Raw genomic sequence first — 14,730 nt, forward strand, 5'->3', positions numbered from 1 at the left:
GAAGTAAGTAAACTGAAGCACAGTAAAAGAAAAAAAAAAGGCATTTTTTCAAAAGCCATTTACCAGTATGAATGCTATGTACATGGTAAGATGGCTTTTTGAAAATTCACCACTTTTCGCATAAATTAAAGAATGCATCTTGTGGCACAACTAGCGGACTGTTAGCCACATTCTCATGGGGGTGTTCCTGAGACGAGGTTAAGCCAATAGAGGCAACAATGCGCCTAGTTTTGCATTTTCAAAAATACACATTTTGCTTTTACCAAAAAAAAGAAAGAATTCACAGGAAAAGCAGGCGCAAATCTTTGTGGGTACCTTATCCCTTGGAGCGTTGCACACGTTCCCTTTGAGAACTGGTGCAAAATCTGCAGCTACAAAGGTAGCGAGGGACTTTGTGCCTGCCCTCAAAGTGACTTGCCCCAACATCACACACACAGAGTTAGTACCAGAGCCGGGGATTAGAACTGAAACACAGGGGAGAGAAAGGAATCGGATCCTACCCTCGCAGGAAGTTCCGTCAGGTGATGTCCTGAATCCCTCGGCACAGTGACAGGTGTAGGAGCCCTCCGTATTCAGACACTCTCCTCGTGGGAAGCAGAATTCCCCTTCCAAGCACTCATTAATATCTGGAGAGGAAGCCCTCAACGGTCAGAGCAGCCTGAAAATAAAGGGAGCCCCCCCCCCCCTCATTCCTGCCAGAGTCTTCTCATGTTTCCTTGCAAATGCTTTAGGAACAGGTGGAATAGAAATGTATTTATTTATTTAGTGTTTTTATTACACCGGCATTCATGACAGGCATCACATCATGCCGGTTTACATTTAACAAGGGGTGAAAAACTCAGAGAAATACAAAAAACTTTAACAGGTGCATGGTTAGAAATATTGCAGTTACAATAAAACAATAAATAAATAAAAAAACAATAAATAAATAATAAAACAATAAATAAATGCAAACTTTGGTTTCCGGAAGGCCTGCAATACAGAAACTCTGCTGTTCTCAATGGTGGATTTCTTCCATCGAGGGTTTGACGATGGAACATCACCTTTTTTTTTTTTTTTTTAGGCTTATTAGATATATCCTCAGCATTTCACACACTTAACCATTCAGTTTTAATTCAATGGCGGAGGCATGCTGGGCTAGCATCTACTATATTAGATTGGTTTAAATCTTTTCTGTCCGAGTGATTTCACGGAGTGATGTGTGGTGAGCAGCAATCATTTATTTATTTAAAAAAAAATTTTTAATACTGCATTCTCAACCTTTCTAAGCGGTTTACATCATCATCCTACTATCGTCCTTATTTCCCATAAAAACAGGCGTTCCATGGGGATCGGCATGCTTGTTTAATAGCTATGTATTTCCTTTAGGTCGGCTGCTTGCCAATATAGGCCTAGACTATAAGTTGTTTTGTTCGATCGGTCCTAATTTTGAATTCGCCTTGGGTAAAGTAAGCAGCTGCGCAAGTACAATTTGAAAGTGGTTGACTGAGCATGGGTTAGGACAATTTGAAAAGAACCGAGATTCTTTATCCCTGTAAGTGTCGCGCCTGCTGAGATTCTGGTTGGAACTACCAAGATTCCAATTGTAAACCAGGATCGAGCTTTGGATTTGGATTGGGCTCTTCTCTTTCTATGCGTGCTCAGATTAAGAACATCGTAAAGAGGTCCTTTTATAAGCTGCAGCATCTGAAGCCTTGGTATATCGCAGGCTGACTTTAAAGAGAGTCAGTCATGCAGGCTTTGGTAACTTCACCTTTTTTGTGTTAAGTGATTAATACATTTTAATAAATGAAAAAAAAAAAAGAGCCCCAGGGAGGCTAAGGGGGCAGAGAAGAGTGGATGAATAGACCAACTATGCCATGGCCATGTAGAATTTTATCTATAATAAATAGATTAAAAGATGAAGTGTTAAATATCATTTCTTTAAGTAAAAGGGAGCAAAGAGTTGCTCGATGGAGATATTAAAAGAACCAGGTCCTCCCTCAGCTGTGATTAGGCTGGGAGGTTATTTTTGTTTGGATCAAAAATCATTTTTAGTACGACAGCGCTATCATGGCGACTTCCGGCCTCTGCACTCACCCGAGCAGCGAGTCCTGTCACTGCCTAGTCGGTAGCCTGGCCGGCATTCACACTGGTAGGAGCCATCGGTGTTGATGCAGCGGCCCTCAGAACCACAAGCTGCCTCAGTCTGACACTCATCAATGTCTGCAAGGGAAAGGGACACACAGCTCAGCTCCAGAGAGGTGCGGCCATCTGGGCACCCAGGCCAAGGAAGAGCACAGGCTAACTGAATCTGTCACCGCTGGCTCAGGAGATGGGCACAGGGCCACAGATCCTGTCACCTCGAAGACGGAAGGACTCTGTGGTTGGGCACAGTAACACGGAGCCTGTCACCTTTAGGACTGGAGGGGCTCGGGGGATGGGTATGCTGGGATTCAAGGCTGGATATCTCAGGAATACAAAGTCTCTCACTTTTGGAACTCGATGGCTCAGGGGATGAATGGATCAGTACCAGTTCTATACATAAATGAAGAACTTCAGCTTTTGAATGTTGTCCTTGTGACATCAACACTGGCCTGTGCCTGCACTCCGCCCCTTGATCACAACTTCACCCGATCTTCTACCTGAACACTTTCTGTTCTGGAGTCGGTATCCTGCTCGGCATGGACGGCACTGGAAGGCTCCAGCCGTGTTCACACATTCCTGCCCTGGGCATGATGAAGGGTTCTCACACTCATTGATATCTAGAGGAAACAGATGTAAAGACTTGGGTTTCCAGTGGTAGCTACAACCTCCTTCCTGCTCCCAAATCTGCCCAGAAGGGTTCATGTGTCGCTGTGTACATACACTTTTTATAGGCGATCATCTAACAGAATCGCTCTTCTTTTGTTTCAGTTATTATTATTAGGTAGTTTTTAGTAAACCTAAACTTTACTGCACAATTTAATTACAAAAGAAACCAAATTAAACACTGCAGCATTCATGTTTAAACTAACACACACTCCCTTTCTGAGGAATTATATCTGGGGATAAAGCAAAGTTACTTACCTGTAACAGTTGTTCCTTATCATGAACCCTAGTTCTATAGCTTCCATTCTATTGGAAACGATTTGATTACCTTTCAGATATTTAAATGTCTACATCATTTACCCCTGGTCTCTCCTCTCTTTAAGGTAACATATCTAGGTCCTCAAATCTCATCTCATGTGTGACATCAGTGACGGCAATGTATAGACTGAGCTTTCTCAGAGCCCAGAAAGACCCAATCATTCTGTGCAGTCACCACAGTCTTATTACACGCTAAGCTTCAATTGAACTGTCATGCTGTCTACGGAGAACCCTTGATACAGGTAAGAAACTTTGCTTTCTCTGTGGACAAGCAGGACTGATTTTGGCCACACACGTGGGAATTCCCAAGCTGAGCGTTGAAATGTGTTAAAAAAAATTTTTTTTATGACTGCTTAGTATTCTAAAGGTTGCAACCCAGCGTTCAGAGTGGATGGAGGGAGAGTGGAAGCAGTTCATTGAATAAGCTTTTAAGTACGGACTGGCCAAAACTACGATACCTTTGGGATTCATCATCAAGGCAGTAATGCTTAAAGTATGGATAGAGGACCATGCAGCAACCTTGCAGATTTTGTCTATTGAAGCAGAGCTAAAGTCATCAAAAGTGATGCTTACTTGCCATGCTTTCACTTTGCTGCGAAGCTGAATGCCAGACTTTGTGTAGCAGTAAGAAATGCAGTCAGATATCCTGGTAGAGAGGTTAAAGGAAACAAACAGCTGAGGCGATTTTCTGTAAGCTTTACTTCTTTCCAAGTAGAACAACAAAACTCTTCTACAGTCCAAGGTATGAAGAGCTTGTTCAGGCTTGCTTGATGGTTTTTTAGGAAGAACGTTGGTGGGATAAGCACAGAGGATCCTTAATGGCAAGAGGATGGAAATGAAGAGATGCAGTAACCTGCGGTAGCTTTTGGTGTAACCTGCACAGAGCGGCAGTTACAACCCATCCAAGTCTGCCCAGCAAATGCTTAGGACCATTTTGGTCTTCATCTGTCGTCATTTACCATGTTACTATGTACAACCATGGACCGATTGAAAAGAAACTGAGAAACCATCTTAGGCAAAACTTTAGATGAATTCTTAATACTACCCTATTCTTAAAAATTTGCGTATAGGGAGCATGATGTTGGATAGACAAATGGATCCTCATTTTGAGACAAACTTGAAAGTGAAAACCTTTTCCATTTTAAGTTATAGGAATGTCTCATAGAAGGCTTGCTTGCTACGTGAACAACTAACGTTACCTATGAAGGCAGAGACATACCAAGCACTAATATCCATGCCATGAGTGCTAGACTACAGGTTGGGATGGAGATGAGTTCTGCTGGATTACGCGAGGTGATAGTGCAGATGAGCCTTCAGCAATGGACGGTCACTGAAACACCCATTCTGCACAGTGCCAAGGGTCTGCAGCACCGGAGGTGGATAGTGCCAGCATCATGTGCCAATGACATTTTGGTGTGTGTGTGGAGGGGGGGTTTCCCAAAGACTTCTTGGCCTCCACCAGCCCCAGTGGAGATCTTTTTCTCTCTTTTTTGCACCCAGCCTGATATGAAGCAGAGTCATGATTTTAGTGCCTAGAAGGCTCTGACCTAGGTATAGTCTGCTGGGAGTGTGGTCCAGAGTGGCCGGTACAGTGGCAAGGTGCATCATACAGGTTCCAACTGGAACAGCGGTAGGGGGTCTTCTGCCCTCAATGGCCAGCTTCCCCTCAGGTGCTGATGGCTGACAGGGTTTTAGGTAGTGGGCCCTGAACCAGGACTCACAGGAACAGTATGAAGCACAAGTGAACAGGAAACAGGAAAAGATGAGTGAGCAGATCCAGAGAAGCAAGGCTTATGCTGGAGCCGTTCAGCAAGACAGGATCTGGAAGCAGGACTCCAACAAAGGGACTGAAGACTGAGAAGCAAGCTCTGGCAACCTGCTAACTGGAAACCTGGAATACGTGTGTGGTCCAGACAGAAAACAAGATGGCTGCCACCAGGCAGTGTGGGCCAAGGAGCTGGGAGGACTGACCAGCTAGTCCCTGAAATCCATAAGGACCCTGTTGGCGGGAGGTGAGAACTGCCTATCGGGACTTCACAGGTCTCTCCGACAGCTTTTTCTGTTTCTTCTCTGAAGGAGATGAAAAGTAGAAGTTTAGCTTCAGGTTTCTGTACAAAGATCCTGAATGCTTCCACATGCTGCATCGTGCGAACCTCTGAGGCAGGAGAGGCAGAGGTAGTCACGACTCGACATTTTACATTCACATTTTGACCATCGCTTGAAAGGCCTTTTTCCTGATGATAAATAATTAAGAGGAAATGAAAGAAATGCCTACTCTAAGAAAATAGTTTTTTATTTGAGATTTGCAAAAATAAAAGAATAAAAGAGAAATAAAGCTAAAATGAATAAGAACCAGTTTGCCTGAAAAATGAGCAGCTAAGTTTAAGAGAACACACAGTGTCCTTTCTCTCTGGCGGAAGGAAAATGACCGAGGAGACTTGTGTGTAGCGGCTGCTTGGCTCGCTTGTAGGTGCTCAGGATCTACGTCTTTCTGAGCCCCGAGACTGCCTGCTCTGCCCTGGCGCCGCCAATGACATCACCCACTTGTGTGGCTGAAATTAATCCTGCTGGTCCACAGAGAATGATATTGCTGCCCCTTTCCTCTTCGTAATCCTTAGAACTTAAGACTGTGGCAAAATTAAACTGTCCACTTATTACATCATTTTTTAATGAACTATTTGCAGGTCACAAAGCATTTCTTCTGACTCGTTTCAGAATTCTTAAAATATACAGAAACAAGGGTCAAATAAGCAAGCTGCAGGCAGTACAATTTTACTGGGCTAACTCCGGGGTAGGCAACTGCAGTCCTTGAGTACCTTATGCGGGTCATGTTTTCAGGATATTCCCAATGAATATGCATGAGCTGTATTTGCATGTGATGGAGGGGGTGCCTGCAAATGCACTTCATAGATATTCAATGTAGATTCTTGAAAACCTGACCAGCTTATGGCGCTCGAAGTCCCGAGTTGCTTATTCCTGGACTAACTCAGTGCATCAGTGACTAACTTTTAAAAGCTGTGCTTCCTTCATCCATAACTCTTGAAAACTGCTCACAGATATAAGATGGGATCACTTACAGCTTGTTTGTTGACGCTTAATTATATGCATTGTAGTGGGCTTACAAGGCAATCACAATTCTTAAAATAATTAAAGGTGTTTCCCTTGCATCTTGCACTAGATGGCGCTGTTTCCCCACTTTCTATCAGCTTTGAGATTGTCCATTGCTCTCTCACACTTACGGTATTTACGCCGCATCCACAGATTGTGGGCTTGGACAGCCCCATGAGCGTTACTTTGGGAACAATAAGTGATGGCAGGTTTTCCCATCATCTGCAGGTTTCCCCACCTCCCCCCCAAGATGCATCACATTTTCCCTGCTTCTTACCCACACATTCGTCCTGTGGACCGAGGTGGAAGCCGGCGGGGCACACACAGCGGTAGCCGCCCACTGAGTTCTCGCAGCGGCCGGCCCTGCAGGGCTGCGGTGTCTGCCGACATTCATCCACATCTAGAGGAGCAGACGGAAAAGGTGAGGCCAACGTGCAATGGTCCCTCTAATTTTTTTTTTTGTGGGCTGCGTGCACAGAAAAAAAAGGTTTGTGTGTGCAATGCAGTGTACGGACTTGAGCGAGTGTTCCTTGAAACACCATTCTGGTTTTTTTCCTGGTGGGTGCTGTGTTTTCCTGTATGTGCTTGATTCACGACCTCTTGGGCGTGTGTACAGCTTACACGAGAATATTGCCGACATGTTCATATGTGTGCAACAAAACAATTTATTGTGCCAACCTCCTCTCCTTCCCATGCCATCATTGCCCCTGTCGTTACACAGTGAGGCAGGGTGTGCATATACAAAAAATGTGCTTACATCCAGCACACTGTAACCATGCACAATTACACTGTAATCACATTGATCTGGGCTTAATCACATACAGGCCGATGCACGTTAAATGGGCGCTCATGACTGAGCATCTGCTTCCTTAACGAGCGCCGATATTTGAATCCGGTGCCGCGGTAAAAAAAAAAAAAAAGGAGGCGCTAGGGGAAATTGTGCATCTCTAGCGCCTCCTCGGCAGCGGGTGCCCGGGAGAGGGGGCTGTTAGCTGGTTAGGAAAATGGATGCTCAGTTTTAGGAGAGTCCCTTTTCCTAACCTGACCGCCAGCACTTTTTTTTTTTTTAATTCTCCTATTTTGGTTCCTCCGGCTTAATATTGCTATGATATTAAGTCAGAGGAACCAACAAAAGGATCAGAAAAGCAGTATTTTCTGTAATTTTTTTTGGGCTCCTCAAGAATTAATGCCTGCTCTGAGCAGGTGTTAATTTTTGTGGGTCAAAATGTGTGTGTTGGGCGCACAATTCTTTTTTGCATCGGGGGAAATAGGTAATAGGCTCATCGACACGAATCTACATGTGATGAGCGCTATTACCTAAGCGTTCGACTGGACATGCGCTTTGGATGCGCTAACCCCCATTTTGTACCAGGGGTTATGAATGCACATCCAAAATGTGTGTCCAATCGCATGTTGAGCAGGGCGCTGTGGCCAGTGCACGGTATTGCATCGACCTCAGTGTAACCACAGGATTGAATGCAAACTTTGCAGAGCATTCTGGGCAAAGCCTGAAATCAGTGCATTCATGAACCTGTGTTGCTGTTGTGTATGTATGATGGAGGCGTGTGGATTCAGGGCTGGGGCTCACATAATACACTACACCTGAGGCTGAGGATTTGGGGTGCCAGATTGCAAAGTTAGCCAGATAAACTCATCTGGCTAACTTTGGAGGATATTCAGTGGTGCAGCTGTACTACTGAATATTTTATCTGGCTAGCTTTAGAACTATTCTCTGGCATGACCAGAGTTAGCCAGATAAGTCATTCAGCTAACTCTGAATATCAAAGTTAGTCAGATATCTTATCCAGCTAACTTAACTCCACCCCAGAATGCCCCTACATTATCCAGCTACATTTTACAGGGATAATGAGTTATCCATCTATAATTTGGCTGGATAAGTGCCCAAAATATTCAAAAGTCAGCATTTAGCCAGATACCTTGTAAATTATCTTTTAAATGCCTCTGAATATTGACCTAATTGTGATTACAGATATTTAGTGATGGCTAAGTGAGGAACCAGACTTCCCTTGCAGTAGTATCAGCCCATAGTATGAGGCCTCAAGGGCAGGTCTCTTCCTTCATCCTCACCCAGCTCATGTTTGGAGCTAGTAAAGGTGAATGGCTCAACTTGGCCAAATCTGGCTCAAAGGCCTCATTAATCCTTCCAACCAGCCCAGTCACCATCTTCCCAGCACAGAACACACTCACCATAGCACTCGGTCCCCTGAGTGTTGGATTTATAACCAGTAGGGCAGACACAGCGGAAGCTCCCAGCCGTGTTTTCGCATCGGCCATTAACACAGTAACGCCTAGGGGTCTGACGACATTCATCCACATCTAGGAGGAAAGCGAAGAGCATGCCATGAGGAGGAATCAAGAGTGAGGGAAGGGCACGAAACTGCATCAGCCAACGTCCCAAGTTCTGAACTGGTTCAGCTGAAATGACAGTCTCCACCCCTCTCCCCTGTGCAGTTCTACATTGCAAGGTTTGAGCTACGTTTTCCTTGTATGCAGCACCGGGGCAGGGGTCAATCCTTGTGCGTTTCATATTATGATACAGGGTTTCCCAGTGCAATTAAATAAGAAAGGACTATAAAATTGATGTTATCTATCTGGGGACCAGTGACCTCACTAGAAACCACATCCAAACAGTAAGATTTGCAGACCATGGGGGAAGTACAACAGGCACATGGGCAAGAACGTTTGCCTTTTTAGAAGAGTTACCTGTTCATGGAAAGGGGAAGGAAAGGCTGACCCATATAGATAAGTTTAATATATGGCTCAAAATCTGGTGGGAGGAGGATTTGCATATATTGGGGGCCGAGGCTGTGTATAGAATATAAAAGGCTATATAGTAAAAGAGGGCCTTTGGCAGGAAAAAAAGATGCTAAGCAAGAAATTCAGATCATTGTTATAAGATATTTAAATCCGAGGATAGGGGTTAAGAAGTTGGACTGTCGCCCCTGACAAATACAGGGACTGGGTGGAGAAATGACTTTTCTTAATCAGCCCAAAGAATGACCATGAGCAGCAGCAAGCCAAGTGAGAAAATCTGGAAAGCAATGAGCACAAATACAATAAAATTCCAGATCTGCAGGCCCCAATGTTGGAGGCGAACTTCGAAATTGTTGCTGTTAGGGAGACCTGGTTCAGACATTTTCATGAATGGGATACGGCCGTACCGGGCTATAACCTGTTGAGGAAGGATAGAGATTACAGACATGGGGGGAGGAGTAGCTCTTTGTTAGAAACAATATCCGCGTCACTAAAACGCAGGGGGGCACGGGGAAATGAAGCAGCACTGTGGGCGGCACTTGCATTTACACCGGTGTGGTCTACGGCTCTCCCAATCAAACAGAGGAACTGGACAGAGATCTGGCAGAAGACACCCAAAAGGTAAGCATGAAGGGAGAAGTGTTGCTTGCTGGGGATTTTAAACTGCCTGATATGGGCTGGAACATCCCTTCTGCACAATCTGCAAGAGGCAGAGAGGTGGTGGATGCCTTCAAGAGGCTCTGCTCAAATGGTGATGGAACCCACGAGGGGAGGAGCGAGACTGGACCCGGAACTCACAAATGGATCAGGGAGGTGCCCACCTGAGCGCCGGTGATCATCAGACGGTACGGTTTGATATAGCAGCCAAGAGGGAGGGACGTCACACGAAAGGGACAGAGCAGCCAGCCACACTTTTAAAAAAGCATTCAAAGGAACTCAAACCGTGGAGCACAGGGCTGCAAATCCAGTGAAGCTGAAGGAGAGGAGGAAAGAAGTCAGGATAGCGAAAGCTCGAGGGGAAGAAAGAATCGCCAAAGCGAGCTGGCAAAACATTTTTCAAAATATATCAGAGAAAGGAGGAAGGCCGCTGGTGGCTTTAGTAAGATTTAAAGGAGACAATGAGCAAGATGTGGAGAAAGATGAGGAAACAGCAGAAATCTACAACCCCATTTACAGAGGAGGGGGTTTGGGTGGAAGGACAGGGCCACGGGGCCGGATGAGATACATCCCCGGATGCTAAGGGATCTGAGAGAAGTGCTGGTGCATCCACTGAAGGACGTATTTTATGGAGAGTGGAGTGGGGCCGCAAGACTGGAGAAGGGCAGTTGTAGCCCCACTTCACAAAAGTGGTAGCAGGGAGGAGGCTGAAAACTACAGGCCTGTTAAGCTTTACCTCGGTGGTGGGAAAAATAATGGAGAGACTGCTGAAGGAAAGGACAGTGAACCATCTATAATCCAAGGGGTTGCCCATTCCAAGGCAATGTGGCTTTACCAAAGGAAGGTCCTGTCAAACGAATCAGATTTCTTTTTAATTGTGCGACTAGAGAATGAAGTCATGGAAGAGTACTCAATGTGGTTTACTTGGAATTCAGTAAGGCTTTTGATATGGTTCCGCACAGGAGGCTCTTGAATAAAATGCAAAACTTTAGAGTGGAGGAATGGATTTTTTTCAGATAATAAGCAGGGCTGAATTAGCCATAACATGTGGGTGACATCATCCAGCGCCACCAGTAGGACCTCTCTCTCATAGCTAGTAGAGCTTTTTGCTCTACTGAGCATGTGTGGGAATTATCGCTCAGGCTTTGTCTCATGAGCCCCTTCAGTCTTTTTTTTTTCAACCAAGCATGGACATGTACCTCTATATCTCTGTTTTTCTGCAACATTTTCAAAACATTTAAAGTTGCTTTGCTGCCTGCTGCTTCAGTATTATCTTTCTCCAAAAAAAAGATTTTTCATGAGCATGTCCACCAAGAAAAGGGTCATAGTAACTGGGTTTAAAAACAGTATTTGTGGCAGGAAAATATCCATTACAGAAGGACACCATTGCCTGGGTCCAGACTATGACCAAGCCAATTGTTGTAATTGTGGACAAATGTCCCCATGAACACAAAGGTCCAGGGCTTGGAAAATGGAGGAACTATATAAATCTCAGAGAAGCCACAGTCTATCCATTCCATTGCACAGCCTTGTCTGCCTCACCGGGAAGAGAGTTGAACTCTAACTCCTCTAAAATCTTTCTCATTAGTGGATCAAGTCAAGTTCAAAGGTCGAGTAAACAGGTGCCATGCATCAAAGAAAAGGAGGCACCACTCAGCAGAACCACCAGAGCAGTGAGCGCCGAAAAAACTCAGAGGCTCAAGGTCACAGACACCATTAACTCACAGAGCCTGAACATTGTAAAGAGGAAGCGGATTATAGGTGTTGTTAAAATAAACATGGTCATCAGTATACACCTTTATGTCCCATTACTGTCTGGACAATCTCTTAAAGATCGACAATAAATTTGGACAAGCAGTTTTGCATGTCCTGTTCACCCAGTAGCCTTCTCTCCACAGTGGGGGCCAGGTTGTTATTAAGTAAACACTCCACTGCAATCCTCAGCTTTGGACTCTCCACATGTTAAGGCTAATTCAGCCCTGCTTTTCGACGTAAAAAGCAAGTTTGTTTAATAGAAATGGTGTTTTCCATAGATAGCAGGATGAATTAATCCTAAATACCTGCCTGCCTCCCTGGACAGTTGACTGCATAGACTTAGCTCTAAAATCGATTGAAGGAACTCGTGAGCATATTCCCAAGCAGGAATTCCCGCACATGCTCAGTAGAGCATAAAGCTCTAATATCTATGAAAGAGAAGTCCTTTTGGTGCCACTGGTTGCCCAAATGTTATAGCTAATTTATTCTGCTATCTATGGAAAACACTATTTATAGTAAGCAAATTTGACTGACAGATAGCAGCAAGTAGTGGTAAATGGATCCTACTTTGAAGACTGAAAAATAAGGAGTTGCTCAAGGATCAGTTCTGGGACCAAGCCTGTTTACTATCTTTGTGAGCGATATTGTGTAGGTGTTAGAAGGTAAAGGTTGTCTTTGCATGGATGACACTAAAATCTACAACTGAGTAGAGTAGAGAAAACAAGAAGCAATCTAATAAGCTTGAGGGATGGTTGAAGATTTAGCAGCTGGGATTCAATGTAAAGAGGTGCAGAGTCATGCATTTGGGGCATGGTAATCCAAAAGAGCTGTATGCCATGGGGTGTGATTGACTGATATGTATGGACCAGAACAGAGGCTCAGGGCGATAATGTCTGACGATCTCAATATAGCAAAGCAATGCAACAAGGCAGTGGCTAAGGCCAGAAGGATGCTGGGCTGCACAGAAAGACCTAACAGGAGGTGATTATGCCCCCTGTACAGCTCATTGGTGAGACTGCATCTGGAGTATTGTGTTCGGTTTTGGAGACCGCATCTCTAAAAGGATAAAGACATGATGAAAGCAGTTTCAGAGAAAGCAACCAAAATGGTGTGGGGTCTGCACTGGAAGACTTATGAGGTGAGCCGAAAGACCTAAACAGGTACATCCTCGAATAGAGGAGAGACAGGGGAGATAGGATACAGATTTTTAAATACCTGAAAGCAATTAATGATGCACAAAATCAAACCTTTTCCAATGGAAAGGAAGCTGTAAAACTAGGGGTCATGATATGAAAGTCCAAGGGGGAAACAATGTCAGGGAATACTTCTTCATGGAAAGGCAGGTGGGTGCCTGGAAGAGAAGGTGAAGAGAAGAACGGTAACGGGATGCAAAAGGGCAGGGGCAAACCGAGGATCCCTGCCGGCCCGAGAATGGAAACGAAGAAATGGCGTAACCTGTGCTGACCCCAAAGTTTACATTTCTGCATGGAAGTACCTGCAGGGAGTGGATGTTACAACTCTAAGCAATTTGCTGGGCAGACTTTATCTGCTGTCATTAATTATGTTAAGAAGAGTCTGCTGTTAAGGACCCTGCTGCTGCCAAACACATTGTCTGGCAGATGAACAAGAGGCTTGTAAACCTCTGTGCTGCTGGGGAAAAATCAAAGAGCCAAGTTCCAATTCAGCACCAAAACCTTGGCAGCTTCCGCTGATGAATGCCCTAAAGGCTCTGGACCAGTTGTGCAACAGCAGGAGTAAAATGCTGACCGGCAGAACAGCAAACTGCCCACTGAGCCGATATCAAGACTTTCTCAAAATACACGCTCTGCTTTCTGTCTGCTGCAAGCCTCCGGAGGATTCAGTCTTCCTTCCTTTAAGGCAGGATATTTTTTATCAGGAATTTACAGTAGGGCCAGCCCAGTGGCAGCGCTGTGAACTGCGCTAAGGAGGTCCTGGATTCGATTCCCGGGTCAGTCCTTGTGCTTCCTGGGATGGGAATGCGCTCACAGCCTCGGGTGCGGGTGGGAGGGAGGAGAGTTGGTGGTGGTGGGGGGGGGGGGTCCCCAGTCATCACAGAATGGCTACCTTTAAAGGGGGCAATAATCAAAGCTGCCCGGGTTGGTGCCAAACGCTGCAGGGACTTTTACCCACCCGGCTTTGCACTAATAGAAGCAAAAATTCGCAGAGGCTTTTGTTTTGATCAGCGCTACTGGAAGGATTGCTCCTGCTTTCTCTGTGTATAATTTTTTGGTTTTTTGGGTCAGAATCAGCATGGGTACGTTTCAATGCTCAAACTTACATGTGCAATTCCTTTTTTGTGCCTTAGGAATCCGTGGATAAACACGCACGCGTTGTTTAACGCCACCCGTGCTTCTGCACGCAGACAGGCTGGACTATACTCAAAGCCCCCACCTTCATGGTGAAGTGAATTTTTACCCACAGCAAAGGCTCCCCGTGGGCCAGACTCGGGGCTCACAGGTGGCTGCAGTCTGTTGTCCCCTGCTGAGGACCCGCGCTGTAATGACTGGGTTAAGGAAGTTGGGGGAGGGGGGAGATATGAAATCAGGGGTCCTGAAGGATCTGGAAGCTCGAGTAGCAAGACAGAACTGCGTGGCCAAAAGTACAAAAAGCAAGTAAGGGAAAACAGAACAAGGGGTGAATACAAAACCAACAGACGACGGAGCTCACAGACTGAAAACTGATTGCTTATGACAGATGTGAAGGATAACGTGGAAAAATCTACAAAACTTCCAGTCGAGAGGAAGGCCAGAACCTTCCATCTGGTCATTTAAAACTAGAAGCAGGAGGACATTTACCTGTGCAGCCAGTGCCCTGCGGGTTCAGCACGAATCCTGGGCTGCAGTGGCAGCGGAAGCTTCCAGGCGTATTCTCGCAGCGTCCATTGGTGCAGGGCTGCTGGATGCCCGTGCACTCGTCAATATCTGCAAGAGGTGGAGCTGGGAGTCAGCCTCTGTGAGGGGGAGAAGTCCCCCCCCAGTGCCCATCCCTGGATTGTAAAGGCTGGACGAGCCATGCATGCATTTCTGTAAAGGGCTCTGGCGTCTTACTGCTTATTCCATGGAAGGAGGGCGAAACCCTCTGCTCTTCCATTTCAACCCAGAGGACACCCCTTCTCATCTCTCCTGTCCCTAGAGGTCACCACTTCTCTCCCCTGCCCCCTCTCTCTACCCCCTTGTTTTTCCCCTGCTCCTGAGAGATCACCCCCCCCCACTTCTCTTCGCTGGTCCTGGAGTGGCTGCTCTCTTCTCCCCGGTTCACTAGGGTGACCTCTCTCCCCTCCATAGAGATCGCCTCTCTTCTCGTCTG

General features: G+C 45.6%; 1 protein-coding gene across 3 annotated transcripts in view; it reads right to left on the reverse strand.

The window, feature by feature from the left end:
• Positions 1–14,730, reverse strand: part of LTBP4 (latent transforming growth factor beta binding protein 4) — a 222,926-nt gene that overhangs the window by 45,984 nt on the left and 162,212 nt on the right. For all 3 annotated transcript variants that reach the window (XM_029571879.1, XM_029571880.1, XM_029571878.1), the window contains 6 exons: positions 14,220–14,345; positions 8,425–8,553; positions 6,494–6,616; positions 2,625–2,744; positions 2,080–2,205; positions 501–626 (listed from right to left, as the gene is read on the reverse strand). In XM_029571879.1, the coding sequence (XP_029427739.1) occupies positions 501–626; positions 2,080–2,205; positions 2,625–2,744; positions 6,494–6,616; positions 8,425–8,553; positions 14,220–14,345 (750 nt within the window). The remainder of the gene's footprint in view (positions 1–500; positions 627–2,079; positions 2,206–2,624; positions 2,745–6,493; positions 6,617–8,424; positions 8,554–14,219; positions 14,346–14,730) is intronic.

The sequence above is a fragment of the Rhinatrema bivittatum genome, chromosome 11 (assembly GCF_901001135.1).
Source record: "Rhinatrema bivittatum chromosome 11, aRhiBiv1.1, whole genome shotgun sequence".
NCBI lineage: Eukaryota > Metazoa > Chordata > Amphibia > Gymnophiona > Rhinatrematidae > Rhinatrema > Rhinatrema bivittatum.